At 39.6% G+C, this 26,905-nt stretch overlaps 1 protein-coding gene across 2 annotated transcripts; it reads left to right on the top strand.

The window, feature by feature from the left end:
* Nucleotides 1–25,027, top strand: MTRFR (mitochondrial translation release factor in rescue). Of its 2 annotated transcripts, XM_074298944.1 has the most exons (4): nt 1–189; nt 20,912–21,124; nt 23,680–23,963; nt 24,502–25,027. In XM_074298944.1, the coding sequence occupies exons 3-4, from the start codon at nt 23,688–23,690 to the stop codon at nt 24,736–24,738; spliced, it is 513 nt and encodes a 170-aa protein (XP_074155045.1). In that variant the 5' UTR covers nt 1–189; nt 20,912–21,124; nt 23,680–23,687; the 3' UTR covers nt 24,739–25,027. The 2 variants fall into 2 exon arrangements, with proteins under 2 accessions (XP_074155045.1, XP_074155052.1); XM_074298951.1 differs by lacking the exon at nt 20,912–21,124 and having other exon boundaries at nt 128–189.
* The last annotated feature ends 1,878 nt before the right edge of the window (nt 25,028–26,905 follow it).

Consider the following 26,905-nt stretch of genomic DNA (forward strand, 5'->3'; position numbering starts at 1 on the left):
TCGCATTCGCGGGGGAGGAAACCACCGCTCCCGTGCTCTATCGACCGAGACGGGGCGGGGGCGGGGAAAGTGCGAGCGCGAGCGTGGGCGCATGCTCCCACGACACTTTTTTTTTTTTTCCCCCCAGCGGCGCTTTCCCGGTTTGCCCCCCATTTAAGAGTGTTCCTGACGGCTCCTTCTCGGGCCCAGGTAAGAGACCTCACGGCGAGCCTCTGCGTCGCCCTTGACGTTGTCCTTTCCGTGTGCTCGGGAAGGCGGGAAGCGTGACCTTGGCGGCCTCAGTTTTCCCCATCTGTAAGTGAGGTCAGTCAGGGATTGGAGGAGAAGGAAGAGGCCCCTGCGGACCCTCGGAACCCCCCTTCTCCTCTCGGGGCCCGACGTGTCCGCTCTATCGGAGATCCCGGCTGTTAGGGGACCCGCAAGTATTAGGCGCTTCAGAAATACACTCTTCTTCCGTCCTTTTCTTTTCCCTTCCTTTCTTTTCCTTCTCCCCCCCCCCCCGCCTCCTTTCACTCTCCTTTTCCTTCATCCCTCCCTTCCTATCTTTTTTCATTCCTTTCTTCCACCTCCTCGGGACGGCCTAAGCCCCCACCCCAGTTTCTACGAAACCTCTCCCCTCAGCCTTCACGAATGCCTCCTAGATTCCAAAACTGGCCCCTAAAGAGTCGCAGGTTGCCTTAGGGGCCCTCACTCAATTCATTTCCACAAAACCATGATTAAAGCCCTTACTACGTGCTAGGTGTCAGTTCAGCTGGAGAATGTACACGTGACCCTAAATGCCTAAACCAATACTCTGCCTGCTGTTTTGAAACCCCTTTCTTCTGGTCCAGTCTCGAAAAAAAATGATTGAATGAAAAAAAAGTAATGTCTTAAATGCTTACAAAGTGCGCCGCACTCTATTAAGTACAGGGGTATTCAAATGCAAAAACGAGGATCCCTGCTCTTGAGGAACCCGCGTTCTAATAAGCAGGAATAGATATTATCTATGTATGTGTATATGTGTGTTTAAAAAATTATATATAAACTCACGTGTGTCTGTACCTGTACATCTTTCTTTATATGATTATTTATGGAAGAGATTGATGTAAGGGGTCTAGTGGCACAGTCAGTCCAGCATCCCTGATTGGGAGCGTGTCTTACCTCTCCGACTGACTGCACCTGCAGTTATCGCAAACTCTTACAGAAAAGTTCATTGATTTTCTGGTGGAGCGAGAGGGGATTTCCTTCCTACTCAAAAGGAATCACAGTCTGGATTAGAAAAATGCCTTTGTCAAGAGGCAGTCTATCACTCTGATGTTTTCTTTGAATGCTGAGGGATTGAGGTTTGCCTGAGTTTTAGACATTTTGGGTCATACAGGAAGATACTTTTGCAAAGTCGCCTGAAGCAGTGCGGATAGAAGAACTTAAATACTCGGTTTTTCTTCTTATAGGTACTAAACAAATGTGAAGACATATGTTTGATAGCCACAGTACAACATCCAAATAGTCAGGCTTTGCTGCCTACAGAGCTGTCTGTCTGTCTGTCTGTCTGTCTATCTATCTATCTATCTATCTAATAAAGATGACTATGAACCTAAATATGGAGCCATTGTTAAACATTTTTGTCAGCAACAAAACCAGTATGTTTTGATGCTGTGTATTTGGCCATTGGAAAAACCAGTATCCCTCCAATAGAAATGTTTAGGTTTAGGAACTAAAAATAGAACTTTAAAAAACATCCTTCACCCATTGTTTTCTTCTGTTTAGCCAGACTGGAGTCAGACACTTTCCCTTTTTTGTGTTTGAGCAGTGAATAGCACACCTCCCCAGAGTGACGGTGGTCTTGTTATTCATCAAGTCAATTTTTTATTGGTTGTCCCATTTTAGGCACTATCTACATCTATAGATGAATGATAAATGGGTTTTCCATGGAAATATATTAGTGAACCAAATAAACTATCCCCTCTGCAGTTTTGTCTATATGTGCCAGACAACAAAAACTAACTTCATCTCTAAGGTTGTTTACTTTTTTACGTTATATTACAATGTATAGACATAATATATAATTTAACTAAATTTATGTTCTAACAGAACTCAGGTTATTCCAAGCAGTGACTTACTTGATCCTACCAATCTTGTTGGATTGGTTGTTTTAGTTTCCATTTCCATTAGTTACACTATCAATATATATCAGTTGTATAGTCAGACAAGAGTAAGACAAAACTCCTAAAAAATTTGAAAAACTACAAAGATATACTGTTGCGACAAAAATCTGTGTTGCTTACAAAGTTTATACTGTGTGTTAACTGTAGCAAGTTCTAGTGTACAGTAATAGGTCAGTTTCTCCTAGAAAAAAAAAAATTTAATAATGAAATTTTAGAGGCCTCCTTACCCAGTAAAATATCTTTCTGAACATTTTAGTGAACAAATTTTTTCAAGAAATAATACTCGTGTTACCTGAATTTTTCATTTGACCATTTCCTCATGAGTCTTAGATTAAAGGTATTCTGCTTGTATAGCTTTGTCATCTGGAGCTGCAACACAGTTTGAGAAAAAAACTTGTAAAAAGTTATTTCTGTCTGACTTAAATTAAACAATAAATTTAGAAGGCGTAAAGATATTAGTACCTTCATTAGTTAACTACTACTTTGTGGCTTTATATAGTGATGATTAGTATATGTTAATAATTTATTATTGCAAAATAAAATTTTTCCAATTGAAAGGCTTTTTCTTTGAAAGCTTCACATAGGCCACTTTTGGAGGAAGATCTTTGATTATCTTAAAGCAGTTATCTGGGAGGTTGGCGATTTATACATTATCTTGAAATATCCCAGTTGCCTGTAACTCATAAAGTCAATTTTAAGATTTTTAAAAGAGCTTTTCTCACAATTCTGTAAATTTGAACAGATGTTAAACTAAAGAATGAGATAAAGGATTATTATGCCCATTCTACAGATGAGTAAACATTATGAGGTTGTGATTTGCCCATGATTGCACAGGTCTCTTGGGCCAGGTCTTGTGCTCTGTCCATTATAGTATCCATTAGTATGTAGTAGAACATAAAATTGAAAATAAGAGTTTGGGTTTCTGTCTTTGTATCCACAATGTCATGCACATAGTAATAAACATGATGTGGGTTATCAGAGTAGCGGGGTCCCCTCTTCAAACATTTAGTAAACATTTGTTGAAGATTTCATTAACTTTCTTATTCAAATTATGCTATTTGGTAGCTTATCTCTCCAAAATAAAAATGAAATGTTAATAAATTGACATCCACTATTTGAACATGGAAGTGACATTTTCAGGATAAGTGTAAATAGTGTTATCTCCTATTTTATAATTTTTCTTATAGTATTTAAATCACTATGTTTGCACTGATCTTAGTGATCTTATCTTCCTTTAGGATTCTGTGAAAAAGCTTGATTCTTTATATTTGATATCATAATTACCTCCTTGGCAACATAATTATTGAATTGTGATCTCACCAAAGATTGGAGCAAATGATAAATATGGGTATGAAGACAGCCCTTCACTTAGAAATTACTTCCATTATATCCATTATCATAATGGATTTTAAAAATCAAGGGAATAATCTTGACCTCTGAAAAAAGCAAGTAGTTATATATATTATGCAATTGCTGTCATTATCTGTGCTTTGGTTTTTCTTTGCTCCAGAGAGGGTTCCATGTGAGGAGATTGTATCAAAAAATTATTATTGACATAAATTACTTAGAAAATAAAAGTGTTGGTCAAACTATTTTAAGGTGAAGTTATCCTAAGGAGCTTTTTTAGTTCTCAGGGATTTCTTTGATGTAAGTACTCCCTCCACTGGTATAGATTGTAAGCCCTCAGGCATTTTCATCCCCTGATATTCTCAAGGACAGTAAATCCTTTTGACATCTACTCAACATTCTCAAGGAGGGGATGTCCTTTTAAAAGTTCTTTTAGCATGCTAGGCCATTGAAGCAGTTAGGCCATACATCTGTTTGCTAGCCCTCATTCTTAAGTACTATAAGTGATCTATTTCCATTTCTGAGATATAGATATAGATATAGATATAGATATAGATATACATATGCCTTATAATGGTATCTTCATTTTAAGGAATAAAAATGTAAAATCAAAATTGAATACAGTGAGAGATCTTCACACAATACATACCATAAATAATTATGGTAAGATCAACATAGAAAATGATGAAACTGCCCAATTATTTTGCCAATTATGTTTGTTTTATAAAACCATTTATCAGTCATGTTGTGGCTATGTTACCTGTGCTTGTCAGCCATCTTCCTACTAGTCTTTAGGGATAGAAGATATTACTAGGTAAAGAGGAAAGGAGTGATTAGGAAGTGGAGGGAGATATAAGAAGAAGTGATTGACTTCCTAGCTATGTGACCCTGGGCAAGTCACTTAACCCCAATTGCCTCAGCAAAAAAAAAAGTGATTGAGGAAAACAAGCTAATAGTTGTTTATTGATGAAGCAGGAAAAGACTCAACAAGTCAACAAAGATTAATTACTTGTGTTGGGCACTGCTAGGAATGCAAAGAAAGGCAAAAACAGTGACTGCTTTCAAGTTTCTAAAGGAGAAGACAAGATGCAAACAATTGTGTATAGACAAGATTTGTGCAAGATAAATTGGAGACAATCTCAAAGTGAAGTCACTGGTATTCTGGAAAAGAATGGCAAAAGCTTCCTGTAGAAAGTGGGGTTTTAAGTGGAGATTTGAGGGAAATCAGAATAAGAGGAGGTAGAGGCAGGCACAATAGCCAGCCAGTGAAAATGCAGAGTTGAGGGATGGAATGTTTTGTGTGAGAAACCAGTGTCACAGGATCATAAGATATATAAAGTCTAGAAAACTAGAACGGAGCGAATTTGGAAGGGATTTGAAATCCAGAGTATTGTATTTGGTCCCATAATCAAGAGGGAATTGCTGGTATTTTTTGAATGGAGAGTAGGAAGAGGGGAGGATAGAATATGATCACATCTGCAGCTAAAGAAAATAAATTTGACAGCTGAGTTGAGGATAGACTGGACTGAAGAGAGACCAATCAGCAAATGGTTCCAGTAGTCAAAAGTAGGAAATAATGAAGGGCCCACCTCAAGGGGCAATAGCCTCAAGACAGAAGGAAACTTGTAAAAGAGCTGTTAGGAAGTTAGGATAAATCTAGAGGTTTGCTCACTGACTGTCTGTATGGAGATTGAGAAACAGTCAAGAGTCAAGGATGACCCTAATTTCCAGCCAGGTGACAGAGTAGTGGGCTCTTAATAGTAAGAGGAAAATTTGAAAGATAGGAAGGCTTGGGAGAAAAACTGATGGTTTCATTTTGGGAAATGGTTGAGTTTAAGATGTCCAATAGATAGTTGGACATGTAAGATTCTGGAAGTTAGAAGAAAGATGCCAGCTGGATAAATGGATTTAAGATTCTTCTACATAGAGAGAGTCAATAGGTGCTAATGGGGTCACCAAACAAAATAATACAGAGAGAGAAGAGAAGAAAGCCCAGGGTAGAGCTTTGGATGGGGCCTAGAAAGGAGATTGAGCAATATTGGTCAGACAGGTAGGAAGAAAACAAGAAGAGATCTATGTCACTAATGCTTAGAAGAGAGTTCAAGGAAAAGATGGTGATTAATAGTGTCAAAGGCTGCAGAAAGAAAGCATTAATTAAGAAAAGAGCATTAGATTTGATAATTAAGAGATAATTTAATTTTAGAATTATGTGAGAAATTAAGCACTAATTTTAATTAGCTCTGGATCCTTAAAAAGGATTAATTTAGGTTAAAAAAAAATAAAAAAAAAATAAAAAGCTCTTATCTAGATCCCATAATGGCTGTGTCTCAGTTTCTGTTTTTATATGAGGAAATGAGAGAAGAGATATAAAAAGTGCATTGAGATCTTCAGAAGAAAGATGGTGTGAGAAGTGTAAAGGATTTTTAGTATTCATAAGACTTTCAAAATAGTATTTATTTTGAGATGAACTTTAGTTGGTTCTTATACTTGAGTCAATATGTCACAAGGCTCCTGTTAGATGCTTTAAATAGGACAAGATCACTATAGTGATTGCAAATAGGACAGTTTCATCATCTTTAGAATTCAAAAAGATCCAAGATCCTTTCTGCCTAGACTTTAAAAGTAGAATATTTTCTAGAAGGGAGAATTTATAAAAATTGTTGTTCTTTTTCTTTCTGCCTTGTAAGACTAAAGTTAGAAGCCTTTAATTTCAGGCCAGAGTTACAGTACTCCAATTAACTTTTATCCATTTAAATTTTAAATAATTCTTTTCCTAGTTAGCTTAAGCCTTTATGTTTTTCCTGGTTGGAACAAAAATTCTCTGCAAAACTTTTGAGTTTTTTGATTTGAAAAATCAGAATCCTCTGCATGGTTGTTCAGTGATGGGCCTCAGCTATAAGGGAGCTAGCTGCAGAGGCGATTTGCAGTATGGCTGTTCTTTTATAGGACTGCCTCAATTTTGAAGAGCCAAGATGGTTATTTTAAATGCAGCTTTGTAGGAAGTGATGAAAAGAATATCTAAGAATGGAGCACTGAGCATCAGCCCCCTCCTATAAGCTGTCTTTTGGTGCCATCAGCTGGTCATTTTATTTCCTCTTAATACTGCAACACTGCCTTGCCTGCCAGTTCTCCTTCACTAATATATTAGGGGGGGGGGGTTGTTTTATTTTTTTAAGCTTATTGGCTCATAAGAAGCTAAATTATGGCCTACTGCATAAAGAGCCAGCCTCAGAGCTAGTAGGACCTGAGTTCAATTTCTACCTTTCTCAAATTTGAGCAGATTCCTTCAGAGGTGTCAAACATATCAGCCCAGAGACATGTAGCCTAAAATGACCCCAAGTCTGGAATCGGTTTCAAATAAAGTTGAAAAATATTTAACAAAAATAAAATACAATAAAATACAGATATTGTTAATGTAGTTTTTGAAATCAGTATGTAATTCAGGGTTCCATATGTAGTTTATTTTCTATTTGAAATTAATCCAGTAAGAGTGCTCTACACAGCTCTCAGAATTAGAACTAGCATTCGCCTATTGGATCAATCATGAAATCACAGAGCTAGTCCTTATGCTTTCAGTAGCATCAAGGAAGACATTGTAAATCTTCCTATTGCAGTCAATAGTGGTCATTTTAAGAAATAATGCCATAGTTAATGGAAAGAAAATTGCTCATTACACCAATGTTGATTTTATTAAACATGAATAACTTATGCATCCAACCTGACTACTGAAGCTCTCCTCTTAGTCTAGCACAGTAATGAAGTGGTAATCTTACTTTTGTCTATTTTCGCTTGTCATTTGACTAAATTTTAAATTTTATTTACTGATCCCCTTACTTGATTTGACCCTATTATAATCTCTTGAGCTTTCCTTGGTCTCCAGCAACATTTCTGACTGTGTACATAACACAAGGCACTGTATTTGAGTTGGATGTCTACCAGATCTGGAGTTAGATGCCCTTAGTTCAAGCCCTGGCTCCCACCCTTAATAGCTGCTGATTATGGGACAACTGTTTTACTTTTTAGTACCTTCAGTTTCCTCATCTATAAAAAAATTATAAGGCTTATACTACTTACCTTTTAAGATTATTGTGGGGAAAGTGCTTTATAAGTCTTACATGTGTGGTCACTTGTAATTATTTTGGTCCCAAATTCTTGTACAAATGTCTGCAGAATCCCAGTAAATCCTAGAGCCTCCCATAAGAAAAACAGCCTGGTACTGTGTAATGTCTTAAGTAAAACGTTTATCCTTAGCATTTTATTTGCAGTTGAAATCAGTAGATTTACTTGGTGCCCACTACATGCAAAATGAAGACCTAAACTCAAGCCTAATCTACACAGTATTTGCAGGGTAGGCACTTGATAAATATTTATTTGATTGATTAATCTCTGACAAATACTTTGTGACTCTTCTCAAGAGCTGCAGGCAATTCTCTAATAAACCTGTGCATTGCAGAGAAGATATTGAGCTACCTTGGTAGTAAGAGTCTCCTCACCCTGGAGTCTTGTGTGTTAGTAACGTCACAGTTCCAGAATCAGACTTTGAAATAGTGTACAATTAGCCTGTCAAGGAAATAAAAAATGCAGGCAGACAAAAATAGAGGGATTGGGAATTCCATATAGTGGTACATAGTAAACGCCCACAGTTCATTTCTGCTCTATTGGAACTGATTTGGTTCATCTCATTGTTGAAGATGGCCACGTCCATCAGAATTGATTATCATATAGTATCATTGTTGAAGTATATAATGATCTCCTGGTTCTGCTCATTTCACTCAGCATCAGTTCATGGAAGTCCCTTCAGGCCTTTCTGAAATCATCCTGCTGGTCATTTCTTACAGAATAATAATATTCCATAATATTCATATACCACAATTTATTTACCCATTCTCCAGTTGATGGGCATCCACTCAGTTTCCAGTTTCTGGCCACTACAAAGAAGGCTGCCACAAACATTCTTGCACATACAGGTCCCTTTCCCTTCTTTAATATCACTTTGGTCTATAAGCCCAGTAGTAGCACTGCTGGATCAAAGGGTATGCACAGTTTGATAACTTTTGAGCATAGTTCCAAATTGTTCTCCAGAATGGCTGGATGTATTCACAATTCCACCAACAATGTATCAGTGTCCTAGTTTTCCCATATCCCCTCCAACATTCCGCATTATCTTTCCCTGTCATTGTAGCCAATCTGACAGGTGTGTAGTGGTATCTCAGAGTTGTCTTAATTTGCATTTCTCTGATTAATAATGACTTAGAGCATTTTTTCATATGGCTAGAAAGTTTCAGTTTCTTCATCTGAGAATTATCTGTTCATATTCTTTGACCATTTATCAACTGGAGAATGCTTTGCACTCACTTCTGTTCCAACTTTTCTCTTCCCTCCCTCCACCCTCTTCCCTAGATGGCAGACAGTCTCATACATGTTAAACATGTTAAAGTATATCTTAAATACAATATATGTGTGCAGATTCATACAGTTTTCTTGTTGCACAAGAAAGATCAGATTCAGAAAGTAAAAATAATCGGGGAAGAAAAATAAAAATGCAAGTAGTCCATATTCATTTCCCAGTGTTTCTTTTCTGGGTTTGCCTGATTCTATCCATCATTGATCAATTGGAACTGAATTGGATAGTTTCATTGTCGAAGAGAACCACTTCCATTAGAATTGATCTCCATATAGTATTGTTGTTGCCATGTATAATGATCTCCTGATCCTGCTCATTTCACTCAGCATCAGTTCATGTAAGTCTCTCCAAACCTCTCTGTATTCATCCTGCTGGTCATTTCTTACAGAATAATAACATTCTGTAACATTCATATGCCATAATTTACCTAACCATTCTCCAGTTGGTGGGCATCCATTCAATTTCCAATTTCTAACCATTACATAAAGGGCTGCCACAAGATGTTTTGCCTTTCTAAAGTCACTCTAATGGTAATGAAATGTGCTCACTCAGTAAGCATTTATTAATAACCTATTAACTATGTGTCAGGCCCAATGCTAGTTCCTGAAGAAACAAAAATCAAACAAACTTTATATCCTGGTGTTGTGCTTATAAATATAGGATAGGGAATAGGGACTGGACCTGTAATTCAATTGGTCTAGGGCAGTAATATCAAACTCCAAGGGGATGCTGACTTAAAATACCATGAGTTAACATTCTCTACGTTGATTGATTTTTATCTTTTGTTACTTGTTGTATTTTCACTTACTTTGTTAAATCTGATTCTGGTTGTGTTCCTTAAGTAACTGACTCTGACTTCAGTGTTGATGGGTAGCACCTTTTCTACAACTAACAGTCTTCTAGAATTTCCTAGAGGCAGATGAGAGAGCTCACTTAGAAGCATGTGTCAGAGCTGAGCTTCATTTAGGTCTCTGAGATAGCTCTGTCCTCCATTAGGCAGCATTGCCTCTCATGCACAAAATGCAAAGTCATTTGGGGAAGAGGTCCTAGTAATCGGGTAGATCAGGAAGAACATCTGCTAGAAGATAGAGCTTGAACTAAGTTCTGAAGCTACCAGGGATTCTGAAAAACAGGTGGTGAGTACATTTCAACCATGAGATACAGGAAGCAGGAGATGAAGTAACCTGTGTGAGGAAGAACTAGCAGCCAGGTAGGCAGTACACGAATAGTGGTGATGTGTGTGATGAGACAGCCAAGCTAGGTTGGAGCAAGCTTATTTGAAATGTCTGAACTAGTTCTCTGGAGGATCTCAGGACCAGCTTTGGTCTTAATGGAGGAGTATAGGAGGCAGGAGAGCCACCAGCAGCCTCTCAGCCCTTAAAATACATCAGTATGATTACATCATTACAGCACACTAAGTATATGTGAACTAGAGAACCATCATCTCATTAATCACACTAAGTTAACACCTTGCTGTAAGTATCTTTGCTTCAAGTATACTTTTCTGAGTTCCCCAATAACTGTGGTCCTCTACAGCTTATTAAGAGCTTTAAATGCCTGATACACTAGTTTGGCTAAGCCTCTAGAGATAATAAGGAACTCAGAGATCAGCATCTTCCAACCCTGTGTAGTTTTCTGCCTTTCAAAAACACTGAAATCAAATGGAAAACCACTTACCTGTGTGCCTGACCCAACGTTCAGAGGCAGTGGATTCCATCACCAATTCAAACACATCATCCATCCAAACTGTCTTACTCCTGAGCCACAGTTCTAAGTTAGAGATATCAGTTTAATCCTTGGTGGTGGCTCAAGACAGACTTTTTCCCTAACAAATAACAATTTCTTTGGTGAATGATGTCATACTGAGGTGATGCTTTTAGCTTTTGTCAAGCAGCCTTGCAGATAAATATACTAAATGGATCAGTTTCAGCCTGCAAACATGAGAAATAAAACTAACATTCTTTATCATTGATCCAGAATTGTTAAAAGGCCCAGGCAAAGTTAAAAAGTGGCAAATTCTGTCAGACTTTCTGAAAAATATGAGGTTTAAATCTAGATTGAAGGCAGCTGTTTTCTGCAGAAGTATTCATAGATGGAGGGGGTAGGATGAGGATTTAAGAGAAAAAATCAAGTAGAGAACCAGCCCTCTACTAAGGTTGGTTTACCTTAGTGAACCACCCAAAAGATAGGAAATGGGTCAGAGCTGCTATGGGTGTTGATTTCCTTTTAGTGAAGCTTTTTTTTTTTTTTTTTCCCCTTTTAAATGTCACTAGGAACAGAAATTCGAACTGATTTTATTGTTTCCTAAAGACTCTGGGCTCCCTCTGTGAGTGTCACAAAAACCAAGATCCAATCAGGATTCTTCTTTTTGGTTTGGGGAAGTGGAGCCATGGGCGTGTTGGTCATTTTTAGCAGCCTTTGGAGTCAGGCCAGAGCGCCAGAAGATGCTGAGAGGGCCTACGAGAGTCTGATTGGCTCCTGGAATTAGCTGCCAAATAGAGCAACCAGTCAGTGTATACCAGGGACCTTCCCGAACTCCAGTTGGGTAGGAGTCTTTCCAGGGCAGCTGAAAGCACTGAACCAGGACAAAAAGGTGGAGGATAGAAGAAGAAACACAGTGGGCTAGTCTAGTGAGCAGCTGATAATAGCCCTCTGGGCTCCTCCTTTGTCTGGCAGATTCCCAGCCTTGTTTCAGAGTTGTTTCCCCTCTTTGTTAGTGCCCTAGACTCTTCACTGTCCTGTGCTGCTCAGATTTGCTAAGGGGCCGGAAGAGAAGCTTCAGAAAAATCAATAGTCCTGTGTTTCACATCCAGCCTTGATCGGAGACAAGCAGTTTGCACAAAGAAAGCTTGTTCCACCAGGAATATTTGGAGAAGATGGTACAGAATAAGCTGGGGGGTGTGGGGAAATGAGGGAAAGCTGGATAAGAGAATGAGAGGTTTCCAGCATTCTTCTAACATGAGAGAACCCGATCTAATCTTGGCGTGTTTAAAGTGGACACTGTTCTTGTGAAAGTTACAAGAAAATGGCAATGCTGATACTACCCACAATACTTCACTGGCTACTTGATCCAGGGCATCATGATGTCCGTTTTTCATTTAGCTGAACAGCTCATGAAAAGCTTCAGTCAATTTAATGAGTCATCTTCATTTTCATTTGGCTGTAGCTGGAATATACTTTGCCTCAAAGGTTTTCTCAGAGGCATGGAATTACTTCCTCAAATGCCCTAATTAGCATCCCATGGGGCTAGCCCAACCAAAAAAAAACCAAAACAAAACAAAACAGGTTCGACCATTGTAATAGCCATACAAAATGATAATAGCATTGGTATACCTCTATGCTTTGAATTCATTATCTAATCAATGCAGGGACTCCCTTCCAAGTCCAGATGTAGCCCAACCTAGCCTTTTATTTTGTGTGATTTTTATCAAAGACCTTAAATAGGCCCTGCATAGAAAATTTGACCAACATGCTGAAGGTCTTCTTGGTTCTTGAATATTTCCTGGATATCAGCACAATGCTAGGGCTAATTGAACTGCTATCAGCTGGCCCACCTCCTTTCCCATGGAGAAGCAGCATTGGCACTTAAAATATTCAAAGCCTTCTTGGTTTTATCATTACAAAAACTCATTCCATCAGTAAAGGTGCAACTCTTCCGTGACCTGCCTGGTAGTTTTCATTGCTGGTTGTGGCCAAAAAACCATTCACTACTTTGCAGGCAATTTGCTAAATCTGAAATTTGGTAGACCAGTTGATCTTTAGACGATTGTATCTATTACCCGGCCTGTACTTAGCACCCTTCAATTTGGTAAAACCTGCCAAAACTTGTGCCCTGCTGGCATAGCATCATCATCATTATTAATAGACATTTCATACCACTTTAGAGTTTGCAAAATGCTTTACAATCCTTTCATTTTAGTTTTACAACAATCCTGTAAGGTTATAGATGCTATGTGTATCATGCCCATTTTACAGATGAGAAATGATTCAGGTGAAGTGACTTGTGGTAGCTAAGTGTCTCTTGAGAGGCAGGATTTGGCCCTTCCAGGCTCCCAAATCCAGTATTCTATCCATTGCGCCCTACTCACAAGATGTGGGAAGACTTTAGTGAAGTGTTGAGATGGTATTAGAACACTATAAATAAGCAAACATTAAAATGTATATATATATATATTTGTCAAGGAAGCAATGGATGCATCCCTTCATGTTTCTGATTTCTTCTTCCTTCCCAGCACTGGACACAGAGGAGAAATAATCTCCAATCAGTGAGGGCTGATATTCAGAACTAGAACTAAAATTCTAGAGGATGGGAAAGCTCGAGAAGCCAGAAGTAATCCATCCATCTTGATGATGCCATTTTGCTTGCCATATGAGTTTGTTAAAGTCATGCTCAGAATGGGTTCAATACCAGTTGCCATGAACCCAAACAGAATGGAGATTTCAGATTGGAAACAAAGTCATTTATAAATTATGGATGTAATAGTTCAACTGAGAACCCCAAGGCATTAGTCCAGATGGTGTCTAACAAACGGTTGGCTACATTTGTAGTTTTCCAAACCCAGGCACTTGCTTGATGTCTTTAGAACAATTAGTCTCACATATAGTGGTAAATGTAATTACATATATTATTAAAATAATTGCCTTATGTGTTTTCATACTGAGGAATGAGTTAGATATATTTCAGAACTTGAATGAATCTGTAGGCCTGTAAGTTCTCCCATCACTATGAATGGATCTACTTTTTTTCTGGAATGAATTAAAGTTTATGAGTGTTTTTCATGTTTACTTTTTTTCTCATTGGTCCTAATAATCAAAGAGGATAAATAAAATAAATACTGTTGTATTTCACATACTAGTCTGTCCATGCCATTTTTCTGCTCTAGAAGTTTTAGACTAAAATATAAATTTCTCTTTTAGACTTTTAAAGCCCTTTCTGTTCTTCCTTTAGCATATTTTTATGACCTATAACATCACTTGCTATCACATTCAGTCAGCCTGATCTATTTACTATGCCTTGTACATAACATTCCATCTCTTGCCTCCATTTATGCCTTTGCATTCTAGAATGTCTAGCATGATTTGACCTTTGTATCTTAAAACCTCTACTTCTTGTTTTTTTCCTCCTTTTTAAAATTTAATATTTTTCCCTAATTACATATTTTAAAATGTTTTAACATTGTTTTGAGTTCCCACCCTTTCTTATCTAGTTGCAGTTCTCAGCTCTTATTACAGTGCCTGGCACATAGTAGGCAATAAATTTTTGCTAATTGCTTAATTCTCTATAGAGAATCCACTCAATATGCCAGGGGCCTTCCTTTTTAAAACTGGCCCATCTTTTATCCTTCACTTTTGACATATGATGACCAACCATGTTGTTAATGGTGGTTTATACTACTCAGCTGCAAATCATTGAGTCAATCATCGAGCAATTACTGATGCCTTCAGAATTTCTGACTTACAGCAGTAAATGCAATTAGATACACTTGTTATTAAAAGAATTGTGTGTTTTCATACTGAAGGATGTTAATTATCAAATAAATATAAATATCAAATATATTTCAAAGAAAATTTTTAATGGATCTGCATGTTTTTAAGCTGTCAATCACAAGATACTATGTATCAGACACTGTGAAAAAAAAACAAAACCCAATCCCTGTCCCTCCAGGACCTCCAGTTCTCATGAGGGAGACACTTCAGGTTTTGGTTTGGAATTCCCTCTCAATTCAGATCAGCAACTCTCGTGACATTTAGGCTAAGGAGGTGGCTTGGGCCTGGGAATGGTTAAATGTCTTGCTTTTGAACCTACTGTGCACATTCATATATGGGCTTATGCGTGGTTTTTAGACTTTTGTTTTTTTAGTGCAGGCAGACTCCCAATGAACAATGTAAATATTAGCTGCTTTTAGGGGAATCTTAGTTATATAGAGAGTTGGACTGACCTCTCACAAGTCTGTTCTCTTTCATGAGAACGTGACACGCAAGCAACCACAGGCAGAAAAGATATATATAGTGTGAATGGGAGATGATGCCGGAGGAAAGGCATGAGGGGACCAAGGGAAGAAGAGGAGTAGGAAAGATCTCTTGCAGAGAGTAGGGTTTTAAGCTGATTCTTGAAGCAAGTCAGGAGGTGGAAATTAGGAGAGCAACCCAGGCCTATGAAAAGCCCAGCCTTGATACAAAGATGGAATGTCTGCTGAAAGGACCTGCCAGAAGGCCAGTACCATCATCATAAATAGAATTAGACTTGAAAGAGGAAAGGGCCAAGACATGAAGAGTGTTGAAAGCCAAATGAGGCTTTATATTTTATACATTTACAAGAGGTAATAGGGAGTCACTGGAGTTTATAGATTGTGGGACATGGTCAGACCTGCACTTAAGAAAAATCTCTTGGGCAGCAGAATGGAGGATGGCTTGAAGTGGGGAGATATTTATGACAAGACCACCCAATAGCTTCTGCCAGATATACCAAGGGTAAAATAATAAGCATGTTCCAGGCCTTAAAAACACCTGAAACAATTACTGACCTCATGAAGCTTACATTTCATTAGGGGAGTAACTATACATAAATATAGGGAAGAGGGCACTAGGGGAAATCAGGAAAGGCTTATTATGAAAGCTGGCACTTGAGGGAGTTTTGAAGGAAAATAGGGATTCTGATCGTTGGTAATATGCTGTAGCCTGCTTATACCTGCTGTGCATTTTTGGTATCTCAGTGAAAGAAAACATCACGGAGATGTGCTTTTGTAGCAGCAGAAATAGTCTGAATATTAAAAGCATTGGTGCAGTCCTGCTCACTATACCAGCAGCACCTGCCCAATGAATACAAATGGAAAGTTACCCACCAATGCACATGTCATGTTTGGGGCTAGAACTCCCTCTCAGTTCAGATCAACAATTCTTCTGTGACATCCAGGTTAAGGAGGTGGAGTAGGTCTGGGAAAGGGTAATACCTTGCTTTTGTTCATACACATATATGTCAGAACCAGGAATTAAGCCTTGGTTTTCCTGACCCTGTGGCCATATCTACCCACTGTGCACATTCATAACTGGGCTTATGCATTGTTCTTAGATTGTTTTTTTTTTTAGTATGAATGATTACACCCCATGAATGTAAATATCTGCTTTTAATCTTTAATCCAAGCAGGGGATCTTGGTTGTATAGAGAGAGTTGGGCTAACCTCTCACAAATCTGCCTTTACAATCTCCACCACCTTCTCGATTTCACCAGTGATGTTCTGGTTCTTTTTAAATTGATTCCTGTCTTGTAGCGAGCTGTCGTCTCCAGAAGCTGCCGGATCGCTCTCTGGGAAGAGATCTGCTGTGTCTACTCAAATCTCTCAGACAGATTCTTCTTCCTGTAGTGAACTGTTGTCTCCAGGCAGTTGCCGTTAACTCTTGTCCAGAGAAGTGACTTCCCTTCCTGCAGAGAGCCCCGTCAGGCCTGATGTAATGCAGAGACTTCTCCTCTTCCTGGAGTGCTGTCCTCCAGTCCTTGTCCTTTCCCAGTCCAGAATGCTTTCCAAGCTCAATGTTACCTCTTTTTATCCTCCCAGAGAATGGGCGTGGGATAATGCAAGGGCTTCTGGGAAGAACCACTTCAGCCAATGAGCTTGCTCCTTCTAGGATTCCTAAGGTGTAAACTCCCTTTACAGGTCTGAGCCAGAGAACTGTCAAGTCAACCTGAGTTCTCACCTTGTAATTGTCCAAACAACCCGAGTTCTCACCTAGTAATCCTAACATCTCCCCCTTTCTTTTGATTTAGAACATAGGATAGTCCCTGTTTGGGCGCCAAATTGTGAAGATCTGGTCTAGCTCCTCTTGTCAAGATAAGCAAAAGTCCTTGCCCCACGTTGGGCGCCAATTGTAGCGAGCTGTCGTCTCCAGAAGCTACTAATCCTAGTAATCCTAACACTGTTTTCCCTTGCCTCATTCTGGGAAGACGTATCCTCTAGAAGGAATTGAAATGACACGAACCATTCCAAGCTGTTAAGCATAAAGAACTCATAGAGCTCAAGTCCAACTTTTTTATTTTATAAATGAGGAGACTGAGGTCCAGGGAGATTAAGGGATTCAAGAACATAGATTTAAGTTAAAGAGGCATTATTTGAACCCAGATTTTCTCACTCTAAATCTAGTACTCTTAGGATTGTACCAGAATGTTTTTTAATCCTATCCTTATTCTATATTATTTTATAGAAATCATGACTCTACCGCATTTTTAAGAGCTATTTAGCAGCTTGACATCACATTAAAAACACTTCTGCAGAAATGGTGGGTTACGATATACTACTGAGAAGAAACAGTGAAGGAGATCTTTTACTACTTGTATTTGGAAATGAAACTTACCTACCCATTACCTACAACTGTCACAAAAAAGGCCCTTGGGAACAACTTATTTTCTTCATACACTGCAAGAGGGTTCCTAATAATAGCAGGGGGAAGATAGATTTTGAGAACAAGTCCATTGTGGGTGCCAGATGAGCAGACCCAAGATATTCTACACTGTTATCTTCCCTGCCATTTCGCTATTTCAATGTGTCAGTTATTTCATCGACCCATGAGTAACCCCTCCAAGTAATACATGTCCTTATCCTGAACCACACTTGTTCACAACGTCTTATAAACCTTCATAGAAGCAGGTGACCAGCATGCTGAGGGCTATCTTCTGGATCTCTTGTTAGTGTGTGGTTACCAGTGGAGCAAGGTGGCTGGCTCTGGCCCCCTGCACTTGATCAGTCCAAATCCTTTTACATTTCTCTGATGGATGAGTTTAGGGCCCTTCTACCCAATTCTTTGTTGTTAATATGTTTCAGGCTACTCTCACAATGGATTTTTCCTTTGTCCCTTGTGGGATTCACAATTTCAGTTTTTTGGAAGAAGAAAAGCATTTTACTCATTTTTTATTTTTTAAATATGTTTCCATATTATGTTGTGAAAGAAGAAACAAAATAAAAGGAAAAACATGAGAAAAAAATTAAAAGTGAAAATAGTATGCTTTGGGCTACATCCAGACTCTATAATTCTTTCTCAGGATGTGGATAGCATTTTCCTTCGTGAGTCATTTGGAATTGTCCTAGGTCATTGTTTTGCTAAGAAGTTGTCTCTTATAGTTGATCATCCACATAATGTTGCTGTTACTATATACAATGCTCTTATGGTTCTGCTCACTTTATTCAGCATCAGTTCATGTCAGTCCAGGCTTTTCTGAAATCCACCTGTTCATTAAATAGAAGAATAATATTCCATTACATTCATATACTGTGACTTCTTCAGCCATTCTTGAATTGATGGTCATCCCCTCAAATTCCAATTCTTTGCTACTATAAAGAGAGCTGCTATAAATGGGTCCTTTTCCCTTTTTAATAACATCTTTGGAATACAGACCTAGAGGAGGTATTGCTGAGTTCATAAGGTATGCAGTTTGAGTGCTCTTTGGACACAGTTCCAAATTACTCTCCAGAAAGATTAGATCAGTTCACAACATTACCAGCAATACAGCAGTGTTCTGATTTTCCCATATTTTCTCTAACATTTATCATTTTCCTGGAAAAAAAAAAAAAAACTTATATAGAACCTACTGTGTGCTAGTTACTGTGCTAAGCACTTTATATAATTTGATTGTTACAGTAACCCTGCAAGGTAGATGCTATCTTCCCCCATTTTGTAGTTGAGGAATCTGAGGCAAGTAGAAAGATTGTGACTTATTTGGAGCCCCATAGCTAGTAAGCATCCAAAGCTAAATCTGAGTTCATGTATTCTTGACTCCAGGCCCATTATTCTATCCATTTTACCACCTACTAAGTATGGTATCATGTCTACCCCATAGGATTATTATGAAGCAAGAATAAGATAATGTGCATAAAGTGCTTTGCTAGTTTTAAAGCATTATATAAACATCAGTCATTAATGTTACTCCATGTAACAGGGCCATGTAGGATTCTGGGAAAATATTAAGAGAAAAGCTTTTGATTTGGATTTTATTTATTTGGGGTTTTTAAATTTTATTTAATATTTTTGTGTTTCCCAAGTTTAGCAAACTTTTTTACAGTTGTTTTTAAAACTTTTTGAGTTCAAGATTTTCTCCTTATCCCCACTCCCAGTCCCCATTAAGGAAGCACATATGAAGTTATATAAAAACACTTCCATAAATGTCATGTTGTGAAAAAAAAATAGATATCCCCCCCCAAAAGAAAGAAAAACTCTCAAGAAAAATGAATGAATCTGAATATATTCAGATAATCTGAATAGTGGATCATCTTAATTGAGGGGCTGACTTTACCATGTTATTCCCTACACCAAACTCAGTATTTTCTGAAGTAATGCTAATCTAATATCATCCTCCCTAGAAGTGAGGTTGGTGTATCTTTGCTTGTCAGGAGATCATTTTTGCTAGACAAGGTGATGTCTAGCTTTTGGGATCTCTTCAGCATGATAACTCATTTGTATCAGTTATACTTCTTTGGGAAGGGTAGGAAAACTCCACTTCCCAGATTTTGGCATCAACATTTTGTTTCATGGTTAAGGTCAGAATTGCCTTACTGTTGCCCTATTTCCTTATTTCTGTCCTAATTTTATACTGATTTGGATCACAGCATAAGCCAGTGATTTGATTGAACAAAGTCTGATGATTCCCATTTTTAGCCATCAGTTATTTTTTTTGTTAAAGTAACTCATTCCATTATTGTGACATTATGGGTCTAGTACCTCTCAACTCTGAAGGAAAAATGTTCATGAATGTAGATGTAAGGCTTCAAAATCCTCAAGCCTTTGACCTCTTTTGTTTCTTGCTCCCACTCCTGTTTGCCTCGATCCCAGAGCCCTCATCTGGAAAAGGAGAATTGGACCAGATGACTTCAGGGGTCTCTTCCAGCTCTGCTCCTATTGATTCCATGAGTCTTCAGTTCAGTTCAGTCTTATGATAGTAGATGATATTTAGTGTTTTAGGTAGGTTTCCACCATCCCCTCTCTTTGCCCACTTTTGCCCCAAAGTCACTAAGTATAGAAAGCTGCCTTGAGTTAATTTGGATGATTATCTCAGTATCTCCTAGAACTAGATGACACCCTCACCTTCAGGAGCCCAGTGTGGCACATACACTGCAGGTTCCTTCACAGACTGAGTTTTACTAATCTGCCTTCCCTGTTACTTTGAGGGTGCCACCATCTTCTGAGTCCTTCAGGCTCACCACCTTTCACTCCCCATAGCCAATCAGTTGTGAAATCCCCTGGTTTCCATCAGATGGCCCTCTTTGTCTTGTGACAGTGTATCCACCTGGGTGCAAGCCCCCATCACTTCCTAAAAGCACCTCTTCCTTTTGAGACTAACTTTCAATGCATTTTTTATTGGCCTTTCTTTGTATCCCCAGTGATTAGCACAATTTCTGGTATCCTATTATAATTGAGTAGTTATTTCCAGGACTCCCATTTGGAGTTTTCTTGGCAGAGATATTCTTGTCATTTCCTTCTCCAGCCCATTTTTCAGATTCAGGCAGAGTGAAGTGACTTGCTCAAGGTCCCCCTGCTATCTGAGGTAACATTCAAACTCCAGTTTTTCTGACTCCAGGCCCAGTGCTCTATGCACTGTGCCACCCAGTAGACATGAGTCAAGAATGAGATTCAAATGTGCCCTGAAATGATGCTTCTTGTGACCCTTAGAGGCCCAGAAACACTCCCTTATTTGTTTCTCCAAGGAGAACCAACCTGTAAGTTATTTTTCTATTAAGCTGCAACTTTGGGCCTCTACATTGACAGCAAGAATGTCAAGATTGTTACCACTCGGCAGTTGTCCACATTTGGTTACCTAGGACAAGGCCAGCTCCAGGGGTCTAATAGCCCAATTACTGCTTCAGTTGGTCTGTAACTTCCTGAGAGCACTGTCCCTGCAGAAGAAGGAGGACATAGGATTAGGGAGACATTGGACATTTCCTTGGGTTTCTGGGTAGCCATGGCCACAGAAAGCAGTATCCAAGAGGCTCGTTGGACCGCTTGTTTTCACCTGTGGGCTGTTTTTGGTTTTCAGGAATTACCCAATGGCTAGAACCACATTCTGTCCAGAACTATGAAGGTGTCACTGACACAGTCTTCAAGGACTTAGAGTCATCTCTACGCCAGGAGGAATAATTAGGAGAGAACTTCTCGAAACTAGGAGAGGATTTCTTGGAGGTTCACCATTCTGATAAGGAAAGCTGGGAATAGGGAGAAAAAACCCTAAGCCTTTCACTAACTTCCTCTGGTAAGCTTGGGAGAGCTATGGGGTGATTGCTTGTTTGGTTTTGTTTTGTTTTGAATAATAGTAGCTTTTTACTTTTGAAAATACATGGCAAAGATAATTTTCAACAATCACCCCTGCAAAACCCTATGTTACAAATTTTTTCTCCCTCCCTCCCCTAAACAGCAAGTAATCCAGTATAGATTACATGTACAATTCTTCTAAACATGTTTCCACATTTTTCATTCTGCACAAGAAAAATCAGATCAAAAAGGGGGAAAAATGAGAAAGAAAAAAACAAGCAAGCAAACAACAACAGAAAGTGAAAATGCCACGTTGTAATCCACGCTTAGTCCCCACAATCTTCCCTCTGGACATAGATGGCTCTCTGCATTACCAGATTATTGGAATTGCCCTGAGTCACCTCATTGTTGAAGAGAGCCAAGTCCATTACAGCCTAACATCACATAATCTTGCTGTTGCTGTGTACAATGTTCTCTTGATTCTACCCACTTCACTCAGCATCAGTTCATGTAAGTCTCTCCAGGCCATTCTGAAATCATCGTGCTGATCTTTTCTTACGGAACAATAACATTTCATAACATTCATATGCCATAACTATTCAGCCATTTCCCAACTGATAGGCACCCATTCTTGCCACTACAAAAAGGGCTACTACAAACATTTTTGTACATGTGGGTCCCTTTCCCTTTTTTCTGATCTCTGAAATATAGACCCAGTAATGAGACTGCTGGATCAAAGAGTATGCACAGTTTGATAGCCTTTGGGCATAGTTTATGGAATGACTATATCTATGAATGTCAAACTGTTGCCAAAGCCATCCTCTTCACCTCTTCGACACTGCTCAAACAATAGCCCAACAGCTCTTGTATTGGCTTTCCATTTAAATCATTCATTGTTGTAAATGGGAGTTTAAAAAAAAAAACAAAAAAACCCACCACCAAACTTGAATTCTGCAACTATAATAACCAAATTTGGCTCCATGTAAGAAAGGAAAAAACTGCACCTGCTTCTTTATAAAAGTGAAGACTATCAAGCACCAAACATTTATTTAGCACTTACTCTGTGTCGGGCATTGGGAATACTAAAAGAAGCAAAAGCCGGCCCTTGCTCTCAAGGGCCATTACAGTCTAATGATAGACTGAGTATAAAACATGCCAGATACTATCACCCTGGGTTGATGTGGGATTTGTTTTGCTGAACTGGTTTTTCACCCTCTTAAATTTTTTATTACAAAGGATGGTTCAGTGGGGTGGGATTATATTTGGAAATAAAGGTAATATCAATAGAAACAGAGAATGAATAAAATAATGAAAAAGTGTTGAATGCTAGGAATAGAAATAGCAACAAGAAAGCCCTGCCTCTGTAGGAGTTCCCATTCTAATCTAAAGGAGATGGTACATTTAACAGGTTTTTGCAACAAGTCAGCAAGACCTATTGATCTTTAGGGTGTGGTACTGAGGGCAAAGTAAATAGTTAGCATCTTTAGTACCATTTATAAGACCGTTTATAATGCTCTTTATGAGCAGATCATTGGTTTGGGGTATGCTACTATTCCCAGGATTCTGGGTCTAACTATCAATCAGTGACCATTGGATAGCAGTCAGTGTTAATGGTGTCAAGGAAGGTATTGCTTCTTAAACTTTTTCCATTGACAACCATTTTTGCCCAAGGAATTTTTATTTGAGTTCCACATATAAGAAGGATGTAAATCAAACATTTACTGATAACAAGTTTTAATTTTGCAGTCTCCACATTGGGTCATGACTCACAGTTGAAGCTTTGCTGTACAGTAATCATGCCCCTCAGTCATGGCTGCAAGGCTTGAGCTGGAAGCAGGAAAATAGAAACAGACACACTGTCCATGAGTTCCCTTCCCCACGTGAGAAATCTGAACACCCTCTGAAGGAATGGATGATTTTTTGAAAACACAAGGGAAGCCAAGTGGTCTAACTTAAAGACTTGTTAGGAAGTCCAGATGGTCTGGGAGGAAATCCACCTGGCTTCAGACATTTCCTAAAGGTAGAACAGTGTCAGACATGTCTCAATATTACTTTTGTTCAGCTGCTCCCTCCCCTCCCCCTTTACCTCTCTTCTCTGTTCTTTGTTATAAGGAATGACCTTTGAGGAGAGGAAAGAAATATTTGGGGGGAAAAAATTTCGACCAAAAAATTATTTAAAAAGAAATGTAAATATTCTTATTAAGCCAGGGATATTTATTCATGTGGATAATGTGTGGACTTCTCACCGACTTGGAGTCAAGAAATGCTGAGTTCAAATCCTGCCTCAGTTATTTCCTAGGTGATGACTCTCAACCTCAGATTCCTTATCTATAGGATGGAGTTAATGGCCTCTGCTCACTATGGTTGTGATGATCCATTGAGATAAATTCAAAATACATAGATGCTAGTGGCGGCTATCGTTTGAATTTCTCATTGACAAAGAGAAATCTGTTTCTAAGCTCTGAATCCCCTTTGGGGTGTGCACTTGTTTTAGGCTGGCCTGAGTGCGGAGGGCACCTTGCCACAATGGGTTCCCACTCCTCCCTTCTCTTGCAGATTCCTTTATGAGCACCTTGGTCTTCACCTCCCTTCCAGCCTCCCTGGGCAGATTTGGCACTGGGCTATGGGGGCTGTGGAAGAAGCCTGCCTTCTTATTCCCCAGGCCTGGAGCTTCTGGGCCCCAGGTGGCAGGCAAGACGGAGTCCCATGCCCTCCTTCCTCTGAATGAAACGGATCTGGAAGAACAGTTTGTGAAAGGGCACGGTCCTGGCGGCCAGGCAACCAACAAAACGAATAATTGTGTGGTGCTGAAGCACATCCCAACTGGCATCGTGGTCAAGGTAAGGAGGGGGTCCCGAGAAGAGGGGTCTCTGCCCTGGCTCAGGCCCCCTAGCTTGGGATGCTGCCATAGGCTGCTAGGGCTGGGGTGTTCCTGCGGCCTGCCACGAGAGGGCGCTGCAGCCTGTCCATTGTGAGGGGCCACTAAGGAAGCCAAGTGAGCCCCAACCTGAGGCCCTCCCCATGCTCCTCAGCCCACATCCCTGTCTTGGCCATGGCCCAGGAAGCAGCTCCCAGAGCCCAGAACGACTCATGGCAGACGGGAGGCCCTTTGTCTGGCTAAGTCTTTCCGACCTGTGTTTGTGCCTTGGCTCGGGCCAGATTCTCCAGTAACCAGATGTGTCCGGAGAGCCCAGAGCCCAGAGCCTGGCTCAGCCCATTAATTAGTTCACCAGAATCTGTGGCAGACTGGCAAGAGCCAGGGCCCTCCCGGACCTCAGTCTCTCCGTCTGTCAGATGAGCTCGGGCTCCATGTTGTCTAAGGGCCCTCCTCACTCTGCCGTGTCACAGCCGCTTAACAAAATCTCCTTGTTTTCCCAGTGCCATCAGACAAGATCGGTTGATCAAAATCGAAAGCTGGCAAGAGAGATTCTGCAAGGGAAAGTGGATCTCTTCTACAGAGGAGAAGACAGTCACATTTATAAAGCCAAAAAGGAGGCAGAGAAAAGGAAGAGAGAAAGGAAAAAAAAAGCAAAGGAAACCCTGGAGAAAAAGAGACTGCTAAAGGAGTTGATGTTAAAGGAATCAAAGCCCACAGCACCTGTGCTAGAAGAGTGATGCCCCCTGGGGTGGGCAGGCCCAGCCAGGTCATTGGCACGTAGCTTGGCCAGGAGCCGTGATGGTAGACTCCCCCTACAGCACCCTCACAGCAGCAGCAGTTTCAAAGAAGCGTTTGTGGACAGATTCCCAAGCCCTGTTTTGTTCTGAGCTGGGGAATGGGGCCACAAGTGGGTGGCAGTTAGGATGACCTCATCATGAACTGGAAGGTATCTCTGGGATGTAAAGGAATCACCAGTTATGCCGAATTAAGAAAATACTGAGAAAAGATAGAGATTTTGAAAGCTAATGTGTCACTTGCCAGTTTACTTATTCTTAGCTAATGAAGGAAAGGCAGGATGGAAAACCTTAACTTGCCAAGTAACTTCTCCAATTACCCAAGATGTGTAGACCCAGCTGTGTGTAGCTGCCCACTCCATCTGTATTAATTGGTTCTCGCCCTGAAAGCCCAAATGCACCCAGCCATATTTCTCACTGCACTGAGAGAGATGTTCACCTTACAGAGCTGTTTTAGGCAAGGGTGGTCAATGGCTTGGCTTATTATCGCATGCTTAGGATTAATGCACAAAGGAAGGGCCAGAAGGAGAAAATGTTTGTGTCCAGAGAATGACATGACTGAGACACATGTGTCCAGAGAATGACATGACTGAGACACAAGGGCTTGTTTTAATCTGTTACTTTAGCCAGTATACCAGGCTGAGTTGGATGCTAACATTTAGGTCTATGATCAAAATCAATTCAATTCAAAAATATATTCGAGTTGAGGTTTTCACTCAACAATGTGTCCTTTGTTTTACCTTATATATGGAAATGTTCTTTTTTTTTTTTTTTTTTTTTTTTTTTTTTTTTGGTATTGTGCTCAGAATAATATTTTGAATAATCTATCATAATTTTCTGAGATTGTATCATAATTGATTTCTTCCTGGAGCAACTAAATTTAAAGTTTGTTTTTTAAGATTCACCACCTTACCACCTCACACCCAAATCAGCAAAGATTGTAAAAGAAGGGAAAATTATTCACTGTTGGCAGGATTGTGGGAAAAACAAGGCAGAACAACTCAAGGCAAATAGGGCTGTGATTTGGGCCAACCATTTTGAAAAGCAATTTGAAATTATGTAAAAATTTTTTATAAAATTGTTCCTACAACACTTTATCTCAGCATTTCCACTACTGAATGTGTACTTCCAAGGAAGCTATGGACACCAAAATATTCATAGCAGTGCTATTTAAACAGTTGTTAGAATCAAAATTTCTCAGTTATAAAATGACCAGATAAATTATGGTTAACTGGATAGAATATTATCATGCCGTAAGGAACAAAAAATATGAAGGATGTGGAAATACTTGTGTCAAGTGAGGCAAGAGTTGGGGAGAGAGAAAGAAACCTAAAGGGACAATAAGAAGCGGCTAGAAAATTCGAGCAGCACGCTTGGGGACAATTTGAACCAATTATTCCTGCCAGGTCCCCTCCCAAACTTGAAAATCCAGGATGTGTCAGAATCATTGGGCATGACTGATATTAATTTGTGAACCAGTCTCTTTTTTTGATGAGGCAATTGGGGCTAAGTGACTTGTCCAGGTCACACAGCTAGGAAGTGTCAAGTGTCTGAGACCAGATTTGAATTCAGGTCCTCCTGACTTCAGGGCTGGTGCTCAATCCACTGCACCACCTAGCTCCTAATGCACAAGGTACCATTAATCGGTGTCATCCTTACATTGATTTTACTTTCAGAATTAGCGTGAGCTTGGTGGGTTTGTACGATGTGTCAAAACAAAATCAGTAAAATTGTCTAAACTTACCATCTGCCAGCGAAGGACAGTTCTACCCCAGCCTACGCTTTTCAGTCTACCTAACTCCTGTGTAGGAAAGAGTTGAGAAAGCCCCCTCCCAGGGTCAAACCCTATTCCTATTTAGGACATGGGCCTGAGAGACTGCAGCTTAGGCTTCTCCCTTCTGCCAAACTGACCCCATCTCCCATTTTGTAATTGATGCAAATCTACATTTCTATCATTCTCTCACTATAAATGCATGTATTTCCACCTCTGCCCAAAAGGCTTTTGAAACATGATCATAGCACATCAACACACTGCTCAGTGTCTGGCCCTGCTACCCAGCAATTTGTCATTGTATCCCACACCTCCGAAATAAAAACAAACCTACATACA

Source organism: Sminthopsis crassicaudata, chromosome 1 (assembly GCF_048593235.1).
Source record: "Sminthopsis crassicaudata isolate SCR6 chromosome 1, ASM4859323v1, whole genome shotgun sequence".
Classification (NCBI taxonomy): domain Eukaryota; kingdom Metazoa; phylum Chordata; class Mammalia; order Dasyuromorphia; family Dasyuridae; genus Sminthopsis; species Sminthopsis crassicaudata.